At 30.6% G+C, this 12,106-nt stretch overlaps 1 protein-coding gene across 9 annotated transcripts in view; it reads right to left on the reverse strand.

The window, feature by feature from the left end:
* LOC143243103 (nonsense-mediated mRNA decay factor SMG5-like) overlaps positions 1 to 11,466 on the reverse strand; it is a 30,037-nt gene extending 18,571 nt beyond the window's left edge. For 6 of the 9 annotated variants that reach the window (XM_076486842.1, XM_076486839.1, XM_076486843.1 and 3 more), the window contains exons 1-4: positions 5,679 to 5,910; positions 2,483 to 2,629; positions 1,509 to 1,574; positions 1,074 to 1,230 (exon numbers count right to left, since the gene is read on the reverse strand). In XM_076486842.1, the coding sequence (XP_076342957.1) occupies positions 1,074 to 1,230; positions 1,509 to 1,574; positions 2,483 to 2,629; positions 5,679 to 5,705 (397 nt within the window). In that variant the 5' untranslated portion in view covers positions 5,706 to 5,910. Of the gene's footprint in view, positions 1 to 1,073; positions 1,231 to 1,508; positions 1,575 to 2,482; positions 2,630 to 5,678; positions 5,911 to 9,223 lie in introns of those variants that run through there. The other 3 variants (XM_076486844.1, XM_076486840.1, XM_076486836.1) reach the window with 2 other exon arrangements.
* Positions 11,467 to 12,106: the final 640 nt, after the last annotated feature.

Raw genomic sequence — 12,106 nt, forward strand, 5'->3', positions numbered from 1 at the left:
ATATTCCATAATTAGGTACTCTGATTACAGATACTAACAGGCCAGAAATTAAAATAAGAATGTCTGATCTCTTTCTAAATTATTTATTTACTCATGCTTTCTTGTTAACATTACATATTTATGACCAATAAAAAAGCCATTCTATGACCTACGTGACTGTAATGTCTTTGTTTCATTTTAGTAAAAGGATATCAGTATTCCACTAGGTAATGAAATGTTTTAAACCTTTTCATAAGTAGGTAAGTTAGAAAGAAAGATAAGTATGAGTAATTCTGGTTTACTCTTTGAACTTTATTTCCAAAATGAGTATTTGAAAATTATACAATTATTTTTGGGACAACCAACTTAGGTTCGATGAAGATCAGCTTCCAAGATCAAAAAGATCAAGAATTTTTTTCTTTAACATGTTATTTTTTTTTTATAGATGTGTAAACTTTAACCAAAAAGTCCTAAAATGTACAAATTAAAAATTTAATAGGTTAGATTAAAAAAAAAAGGTAAATGGGAATTTTGTTGCCTTGAGGAATGCACAAAGAATATATGTTGTTAGATGATAGGTGACGTATCCTAATTGTTTTTAAAATAAAATCCCTGCACTTTGTTACTATAGATTATAATGAAGCATGAATAAAAGAGAAACAAAACAACAAAATTAAAAACAGAAGTACACTGTTACTAGCTTGTTGCCATTTAGGATAAATAATTGTAATTTTCTGCTGAAATCTGCATTCATCCTAAAAAGAAGGAAAGGATAATTAAGATATGTTTTGTTGTGTTGGTTAGAAGGCCAGTCAAACAGACAGCACCCATATAGTGTTAAAAATTGAGAAAATAGCAGATGAAATACAAATTTGTATTAAAAACTTTCAATACACATTTAGAAGGTTCTAAAAGTAATTATAGTGGAACAACCTCTCTGAGTAAGAAGGGAATAACACAATTTTCTATGTTTGACTTTCATATTGTGCTGAGTAACTTGACTCAACAAGAGTATCTATAACCTTCAGTTTTATTTATTAATTATGAAGCAAAAACTAATAGTAGAAGTAAACTGTGCTACTGAATGTACTTACCAACAGATGGCACAACAATAACAAATCTCTTGGATAATCTCAGCTGCTTTGACAATGCCAAATGTTGACAGAAGGAGCTAATGTCAGGAACCAGATAAGGGGAAAGTTGGGGAAATCCTCCTCCTTTCACTTTAGATTCCAAATCATTCACTTCAGCCTAGATCCACATACCCATATCAGTGAAATATTAGACATATGAATCAAAAAAATATTACTGATATGTTTCATCATTTAAAAAATTTGTATACTAAAGGAAAATTCACTAACATTAAAATATTAGTCAAGTAGAATTTGCAAACAAGAACAAAAAATATATAAAAAATAAATTGACATCATAAACTGATATGCTTTATACAACATAAGACAGTAAACATATATTTATATTTGTAATAATACTATAGAGTCATGACAATATATTTTTCACAACATTCCTACCTTCAACCACAGATGAGCCATGTTCCACATCATCTGTTTTCTTTGACCTACAGGTTGCTCAACTCCCTGAGAAATATAATTAATTCAAAAGATTAACACTAAAAAATACTCTTGAAAACAACAAAAACCTGAATAAAATTTAACAGGTTAAATAAAAACAAAGTAATTTATTCTGCTTGTTAAAACCCAGGCACTAAACTAAACAAGTCTCATCTTTGCCTAGAAACTATACACACACACACATTTATATATATATATATCATTCAGTAATTAGTGCAAGGTTTCTTCTTGTGTAATGACATAAAACAGAAGTATGAAATTAATTCAATACTTCTCTAAAGTTAATAAAAAATTCACAATTCAGTTTTTGGAATAATGGTGCATACAAGTCAGACAAAAACTTCCAGTGTTAGTTTTCTTTCTCCAAAACTCTTCTGTTGTTTATGGTTTCATCAGGAAGTTTCAAACAAATATTCACTTACTCTTTAACTGTCTTATCATAATATTTACACATTTCTTCAGTCGGCATCAAATTCAAATTTTTGGTTTATCATTAATGCTTATAACAGAAACAGAAAAAAAGAACAAAAGAGAAGTGTACAAAGAAACAGTTATGAAAAAGAGATGGACACCAGTAACTAGTCAATAACACAATAACATTTAGAGATGGACACCAGTAACTAGTCAATAACACAATAACATTTAGAGATGGACACCAGTAACTAGTCAATAACACAATAACATTTAAAGATGGACACCAGTAACTAGTCAATAACACAATAACATTTAGAGATGGACACCAGTAACTAATCAATAACACAATAACATTTAGAGATGGACACCAGTAACTAGTCAATAACACAATAACATTTAGAGATGTACACCAGTAACTAGTCAATAACACAATAACATTTAGAGATGTACACCAGTAACTAGTCAATAACACAATAACATTTAGATTGTTATAAACTTACAGCCTCAGTACTTACAGCTCCACTGAAACCTTTTTCTGTGTTACTTGCAGTAAAGCATTCTTTTTCAGAGTTAAAATTGACTCCTGTCTTTGGGAGCCTAGCTAATAACTGGCCAAAATTGTGAAGACACTGTATGCAGAGAAAAACCTAGTAACACCACAAGCAAAAAAACAAATGTTTATGTATGCATTTTAGTTCATACACTTGTGTGAAAAAATCAAATCTAGTTTAACACAAAATTCAACTTAACACTTTTGAACAATCTCATTAATATTGTGTACATTAATTTATAAACTTTTTTTTTCCCTCAAAAAGTCTACATATTAGTAGTATAATATGATATTCCAGAATACATATCCACTGATATCTAACAGGTAAATAAACATTAATTATTACAACACACAAAATGATTGTAAAAAAGTTAAGAGAACTAATGAAAGCTGGAGAGCAAAAAAAAAATTAAACACAAGCATTTTATCTAAACTGGCCAGTTTCAGTGTTCTCATGACAAAAGTTTGGATACTGAAGTAACAAAAGTAACTATGTTTACACAGAATGAAGGCAGTAACAACATATATATGACATTGTTCAGTTACAATGAATGTTCCAGTGTTATATCCCACAATCTTACATCACTCTCGTTACACAAATTAAATAGACATAAACCACTAGCATATAATGACTTGTAGAAGCCTTTATGCAATCACTAAACTTGAGTACAACGTGTAATTCAGGAAAACAACAACAAAGAAACAGAGCCAAACAACTATAAGTTATTACAGAGAGACTGTTGTAATATATCACTTTTACAGGGTTAGTTGTAAGCTTACAGCCTTCCACACATCCCACTTAAGCTACTTACCTGAAGAACATCTGCAGAAAAATGTTGAAACATTTGCCTGAACAAAAGTACGTTGTTATTTCTAAGTTATGGAAGGATGAAATGTGAGTTGTGACAGGGGTAAGTGCACTAAATTATTTGTACAAAAACTTAAGTTTTATCATCCAATAAAGTTTTAATTTACTACACAGTAATATAATTATTTATAATATAAAGATCAACCATGTAATACAAAAAAAGCTACATATCCAACTGTTTCTAGATGAAATAACAACTGGTTAGTCAGAATTCCACATATAGAACTTCTTTTAAAAAAATTCCAAATAACTACAACAAAAAAAAACTAAGCAGAGATAAATATTTATATTGTAGAAGGTTATTATGTCAAAATGTGATAGTTTTCTTCTTTTACTAGATTACTTCTTTTGCATATTCAGAGTTTTTATTATTATGTGTAAGCAAATAAATCACATAATTTAATTTGACTTAAATCAACAATTACTAACTTCTTCTTTCGAACTAAGTCCATAGGATGTATCAAATTCCAACTGAAGGTGAAAATTCTCAAGTGGGGCTAGCCCACGTAGGGTAAAGTCCTCTGGCAAAGGCTGTGTTTGTTTCCATTCTGGTCCATTCCAGACAAAACCTTGAACAATTGGAGGACTAGCATCGGAAAATACCAAGCATTAAACTAACAGCAACTTAAAGCAGTCCAGTAAGTTCACAACAACTACCAGGTATTGGTCTATCTGTCTATATATATGTAGTAATATTATACTTTTGCTAATTCTTTCACATCAAAGACCTTGCTATCCACCCCCAAACATTTTCAACGGGGCTCAGTTTAAGCAAACACGCTGGATGGTCCAAAAGAATCACGTTATTCGCCATGAAACAGTTCTTTGTGCTGTGGGCATTGTGGATTGCAGCATTATTCTTGTGAAAGATCCAGTCATTTTCACAAAAGTAAGGGCCTTCAGTCAATAAGGATGCTCTCTCCAACATGCCAATGTAACCAGCTGCTGTTTGATGCCCCTGTATAATACTGGAAGGAGAAAGTACCCCAGGATATCCTTATCGTGCTAGTAACGTTTGAAGCCACTTGGACCATCCAGGTTAAATTTTTTCTCATCAGAGAACAAAACCTTCTTCCACTTTTCTAGGTCCCATGTTTGGTGCTTCTCAGCAAAGTTTAACTGAGCTGTTTCATGGTGTGGAAGGAGACATGGCCTTTGAAGATGTTTACAGTTTTCAAAGCCTTTCTCTCACAGATGCCATCTTATTGTTCTTGATCTACATTCTGCATCAACACTGCTCAACACCGGTGAAATTTTCTTGGCCCAACCACTTGAAATTCTCATTCCATATCTTTCAGGGTCTTTTAAGAAATTTGCAACATTAAGAGAGACCTTGCTTTTGCAGCTCAACAATTCTGCCAAGTTCAAACTCTGTCAGCTTTTTAGCCTTTGCCATGTTTTTATCCATTGTAACACAGGAGATGTCAGTGGGAGATGTTGACAACGCTAATGCTTGAACACAAATGACTAAATTTCATTACGTGTTTACCGATTAATGCTTCGTTTCTGTATGGTCTTAAACTTTTGACCAGCTAGTATTTAGGCTAATTTCATAGTGTTCACATTTTCCCTATTAAATGCTAAAAAGTTTTTTATTTTTATTTTCCCTTTTCTTATTTTCATCTTTCGAAGCTCGACTCAAATAAGTGGTTGAGTCTAACAATGCAAAATGCATATTTGTTCATGTTCACTGGCTTTAAGGTTTTGGCCAGCAGTGCATATCAAAAGTTTGATTCCATATAAAAATTACCATACGATATCAAATGATCAAATAGCAATTAGTCATACATATTTATATAAATCAAATGCTAGAACAAATTGGTTATTTAAAGCAAAAATAGTGATATCATATATGAAGACCACAGTTTAAAATAACTTGTAGTAAGATAATAACACTCCAGAAAAAATTACAATTTAACATAAATATACCAGAATTTAAACAAAGTAACAGCTTTAATCACCTCTCCATAAGTTACAATAATGTCACTATTGATGATTAGCCAATCAGCAACAACTTTGATACCTGGCAAAAGTCCTTCTTGGTTGATGATTTTAATGACTTCAACCACTGAGGGTGTCAATTCCTGTTCCACTAGAGACCTATATTTAAGATGATATTACTCAAAAAGATATTTTGCTGTTGACTATATCCAAAGACTGACAAAAACATTCATCATATTAAAATATTATACAAAACAAAAATGTTTAAAACTGAAATACCAGACACTTATTTTTATCAATCTGAGCATAAAATAACACTGTGTAACAAAATTTTTACTTTTAATGCTAATACAATCAAGTCCATTTTGCAGAACTGCCTTATTACTAGTCAAATTTTCTTCTAGTCCTCCATTGCAGTCAACAGCAGTGCTCGTGACACTCTCAACACTAAGTCCACTGTGCTCACCGTAGTCACTCAACTCTTCTTCTTCGACTCCATGCTCAGTTATACTACCACTGGTGCAACTAGCTGTGTCACTGCTGTTCTTCTAAGTCTGACTCAGAATCACCTGAATCATTGTTTTCATAACACACAGAAATTAGTTAGCAATTGATAATGACAAATTTTTTGTCGTACGTTTATTCGACCAAACACATGAACTGGTTTGAAATGATTAAAAAAGGCCACTGATTTTATACTTTACATAGAACATGAATGATAAGAACTTAGAGGTCATAAACAGCACAAGTACGTCGTATATCATACACCTAAATATATCAAAATAATATCAGGATTTCCTAAAGCCTTTTGAGATGCTGACCCCTTTAGAAATTTATAAAGCAGTCACTGATTCTCAAATTCATAGAACATAAATTAGAAGTGAAACTTCAAAATATAATCAACTTTTATGATGCAATCATTAGGAAACATAAAATGTGAAAAAAGAATGAGGTTTTCTCTAAAAGTTGCCTGATGAATATCGGACTGTAGGGTTCAGAGTTTGAGTCTCAAGTCCCTGAAGTTTCTAACATTACACCTATTTCTCTGTCTCTTCAGAAGTCCAACCATTTACATGACTAATTGCAGTTTTAACAACATACAAACTTGGAGAGTCATACAGCAGTTAGATGCATAGGACAACTTTAGCACAGGAGTTATTTCTGTCCTCCTATCAACACTTAAGTCCTTATTCACCCCTTTACAGTCTCACCAAACCAAGGGGATCAATATCAACCATTCTGGGAAACCCTAATTTACATGATAAAGAATTTTGACACACATTTGAGAAATTACAAAGTTTTATATTTAAATATCCATAACAAAGATATAAATGAAAAATATAAAGTTATTACTGAAATAAACCTCAAAAATGTGACAAGAAAAAACAAAGAAATAATAATATCTGATCTATTAGAAGTCATAAAAATCAAGAAGATAAATTGGAACTATTTTAAACTGTTCTGGTCATCCTTATGATGAAGTCCAAAACTTGATAAATACCATTAATAACTTTAATCCAACATGAGGTTGTTTGACATAATCTATTGCAAAACATAAATTATTTTCAAAGTAAAAAAGTCTCTGTCATAAAGAACGTAATAATATTGAACAATTTTATACAGAAATAATACAATCTGTTAGACACTTTAAAATATATACTTACAATATTTAAAAATACCATGCAATGCATCCGAGATAAATAATAATGATACGATAAAATCTGTGTCACTAAAGTTACTAATGACCAGACAATATTTTTATAGTAAAGATGTATTTTATACAAACAAAATTGAAAATTACCAATCCTGAAATTTTTTTAAAATAAAAATATCATATTAACATTATTGTGAGATATCTAACCAGTCACAAGTTGAAATGGTGAAATGTATTAAAATCTTGAAGAATATTTATCTGGGAAATGTAATGTGACATCGTGGTTATCGTTAAGTTTCCACAAAGCTTTGTTAGCATTTAATCACTATGTTGTACAGCATAACTGTCACAGTTTTACATTTTTAACATAAAGGGTGTTTTACCATTTCACTATGAATAATTTACAATTATAATATTTTAAGTACTTCTGGATATGAAATTTCATTATCTTGACTTCCAAATCACTTTTATAGTATTCAGTGCAAACTACAGACAAATACCCAAATTTAAACCTACAGCTTTATATAATTACATTTTCATGTTTACAAAATACAATTTCATGAAAGTTCTTAAATGGTGTCACATCTGTGCTAAAGTACAAACATTTAAACCTAATGACTCAGAAGAGCTAATTTGACAAATTATAAACTGTGCCCAAGTACAACTGGTCACAGTGATGACCCTGTAAATATTTTCTGAAAACTGTGAAAACAGAACAGCTACATTTGTACAGATAGTTGGTGCTTTATTGACACAGTTTTGCAAGCCTGATAAAAGATATGAATATTCAATCATAATGAAAATAAATACATTTTTTATTGAGATTTGTTATATACCTTCTTCAGTAATTAATACTTTTCAAATTTTCTGGCTCTTTCTGTTACAAAGATTTATTCATAACCTACCATCATGAACTTTAACAAAGGTATCACCACCAAAATGGTCAGAGTAGTTAAAAATATGTTTGCTAACCATATTCTTAGACTTGACCAATCTATCTTCACAAAATAACACGTTGTTTTACTATTCTTTGATTGTTTGTTTAAACAGAGTGTTTGTGATGAAACTTAGTTCAATGGACGATAACTGCTGTAAAATCACAAGTGTAGAGGATGAAATTTTGAAGTCTTCCACTTGAAGACGAGAGGTGGAAGACTTTCCAAATGTTATCATCTACACTTGTTTTTCTCCAACAGGCAGTTGCCATCTATTCATGTAAGTTTCATCAAGTTATTTTACTTGTGTTATTTACATACAATAAACCTAACAAAATAAATAAGGATTTGAATCAAAATAATATATTGGTGTTACCTTCACTACCCTCTAAATTTAACTAATGTCTGGTCGTAAGAGAAACTTTTCATAGCTTTCAAACAGATATAATTTAATACAAAAAACACCTTTTAACAATGAGAAACACACCTAAAGAAACTAAAAATAAAAGTATCAGATCTCTAGTTTAGTTTTATGTTTACTAAACTTTTCACAAGATTCCTCTGTTCATCTCTAAGGACCTCTGCTTAAATATTTTACTTGCTTCACACTGATGGAAACAGTTTATAATATGCTCCATCTAATGGCATTCAAACCTTATTTGTAGCTATATTCTTTATGCTTTTCTTCATTGTAGTTCAGACTACATGCTGTGACATTATAAAAGGGTGGAATTGAAAAACTGTAATAATAAAAATAAGGAAAGAAACATAAAATGTTTAATTATGTATTTAAAGTATGATAGTTTATTTATCTATAAACCAATGTTTTGGGATGGAATGAAAATTTGAAAATAATTTAAAGTCGCACCATTTACAAGAGATTCCCCTCAAAGCTGTATGCAAACAAGTTTACATTTTTTAAATTTTCATTCCAATTTTTATCAAAAAAATGTTACAAAATGAAAAAATAACCAATTCTAAAGTATTTTGAGGTAGAAAATGTTGAATTAGAGTTTTCTATGATAACTATATTGGGTAAAATCTTTTACCTTTTACTAATTGAACTGGCGTGTGTGTTTTCTCATAGCAAAGCCACATTGGGCTATCTGCTGAGTCCACCGAGGGGAATTGAATCACTAATTTTAACATTGTAAATCTGTAGAGTTACTGCTGTACCAGCGAGGCACTACAGAACTGGTAGTTATCTACTTTTATTTCATGTAATAGTTAAATTAAAATAAACAAATTTTAACACCTTCACTTAATTCTGAATCTTCCTGACTAGTACTACACCTTCACTTAATTCTGAATCTTCCTGACTAGTACTACTTTGTTTTCTTCTCCTAGACACTCAGCGACAAAGATCGTTCCTTGATTTTCTTTAGAAACCTCTGAAAAATAAACAAAGAAGAAGAAAGAAACAAAATTATTTTTCAATGGCACGAAAATAACAAAATTTACTAGCAATAAACAAAACAGGTTTTTTTTTTCCAGTATGTCACTGTCCAAAGTTACAAAGTTCCTTTAAATAAGAGTAAATATGCATAAATTGTGTGTTTGTTTTGAATTTTGTGCAAAGTTACGTGAAGGCCATCTGAAGTAGCAGTCCTAATTTAGCAGTGCAAGACTAGATAGAAGGCAGCTAGTCATCACCACCCACTGCCAACTCTCGGGCTTCTATTTTACCAACAAATAGTGGGATTGAGTCTCACATTATAACAACCTCATGACTGAAAGGGTGAGCATGTTTGGTGTGACGGGGATTCAAACCCGCGACTCTCGTGTTATGAGTTGAGTGCCTTAACCACCTGGCCATGCCAGACCAAATATGCAAGGGATCTTCAAGTCAATAGACAGGACTTAAGTATTTTATCACAGAATTACACGACCCTGACCATTATATCACACTGATTACAAATATCCCAAAACATTTTAACAAGCATCTCAAAATCTTTGGACCATCAGTTTTATTTGGCAGTCTCCACAAGGGGAAGTTTTAAGGTGTTAAACAGTTTTAAGAATTTCCAAAGACTAACTACCACATAACATTAATTTTTTTAAATGCATGTGACAATCATTCTCTTGTAATTCCATTGTTGGTTAGGGTGGTATTACTTTATTACTTGCATTTGAATATCACTCTTATACATTCTAAATTACTTTTTGTGTTACTACTTACTTACACAGGACCTCATGATTATAAAGAGAGCAACATGCCTACCTTAAGCTACAGGTTCAGTATGAGAAGTTAATTTTTTATTAATGGAAGCTCCTTGAAAAAAGGCATACAAAAGAGATGATGAGTTAATAGTGTGAAACTGTCCTCGTTTTCTTGTAATGAAATTTTTTATTGGAAGTAAAAAAACTGATATATAAAATATTTTTACAGACTCATCTTGTGTTATCCCTATTACTAACAGTAAACCTTCTTGAATTTACAATTGAAGGTAAAGAGAGCTTTGAGAACATGGCTGTATCATGCTAAAAATATCCCTGGAAAAATGTTAATTTACTTTATTCAGTGAACTTTCTTCAAAGATAATAACAGCTGGGGCAAAATCTTGCTATTTGCCAATCAGCTATTTAAGGGGGAAGATATACATACAAACGTGATCACCAAATGGGAATGACTAGGGTTGTAAAATTTGTACAAGGATTATAACATAGGATGGGAAATCAAAAGATGGAATCTCTAACAGAAAAATGTAAAAATGTCTTAACTGAAGATAAATAGCAATGTATAAATAAACTTCTGTTTAATCCAGATTGTTAAATCCTCATTCTTCATAATGAACATTATGAAATGATTCAAGCAAATAACTCAAAATATTCAAATATCCTGTATCATGTTAAAAATTCAGTAAATTTTCTTTTTCCTTCACAACCACTGTACTTAATATCACATTAGGACATATGATTGCATGAACAAAAGAAAGAGGAACACTAAAAAATTTATCAGACAAGGATACATTGCTACAGCTGTACCAAACTATCCTTAAAACATCTCAAACTGAATGTTATGAAATAAAATATAATGCCACAATAATAATGTATGTTGAATAAAGTTGTGATGTTTACTTCCATAAAAATAATTTTACATCATTATAAGCAGAAGTATCAAATGAGAGGAACATCTTGATATTGTGTCATAAAAATTGTCTTCTTATTTTAGTTGTTAAAAACAAACAGTAACAAAGGCTGTAGATTATATTCATCACGTTTTTATGACCTACAAATGAAATGATGTCTGATAAAAGTACTTGAGGGAGAAGTATATGTATCTAGAGTTGCATAGTAAATGTTACTACAAAGAACTGTGACCATACAGCAATATCTGTAAGTCACACACATCCTATAATAAAAACAATCTACAAAAAACATTTTGGAAACTATGTACTAGTCATTCTGTTAACAACTGTATTATTATTTCTTAACTTAAAAAACAACAACCAACATCTCATTGAAGTATGCTTGTTTGTTATTGGATAAAACAACATAGTTTCATATAATATAGTACTCGTAAATACATACAAATTACTGTTTAAAACATTAAAATTAACACCAGCTAACAAAACGACACTAAGTATACAATTAACTTTTAATGTATTCTATCCATTCATCCATCCAATATTTTCAGAAACCAAAACAAGTAATAAATATACTGTGTACATAAACATGTAAATATTGCTCTATATACAACTCAAGCAAAAAAATGGTGTTATTAAATAGGATAAATTTACCAAAAACTTATAAACTGATTTTATGGAAATTGTTTGGTTTGCACACAAAAGGCACTTGAAAACTATCTCCCAAAAACTCAGCAACAAAGGTATAAACAGATAAGTTACAATAAACTATTTTGTGGAAAACAAATGTAACCCACAAACAAAAAAAACATACAATGTACAACACAGATAAATATCTTTCTCAGTTACTGAACAAAAAACATTCCACAAAACTTGATTTCTTCAAACTGAAAAATATCAACATCTAACACAACCAGAAAAATAAATATGTTATACAGTTTCTTTGTAGCAGTTATAAGTTTATAATGATTAATAAAATATTTTCCAAACACACACACACACAAAAATAGTTCTGACTTGTTTTATTTGAAGTCTACTTATAAATATTATGTCTTAAAGTTAGTTTCTCTGATCAATTTTTATCATTTAC

Source organism: Tachypleus tridentatus, unplaced genomic scaffold (genome assembly GCF_004210375.1).
Source record: "Tachypleus tridentatus isolate NWPU-2018 unplaced genomic scaffold, ASM421037v1 Hic_cluster_2, whole genome shotgun sequence".
Classification (NCBI taxonomy): Eukaryota; Metazoa; Arthropoda; class Merostomata; order Xiphosura; family Limulidae; genus Tachypleus; species Tachypleus tridentatus.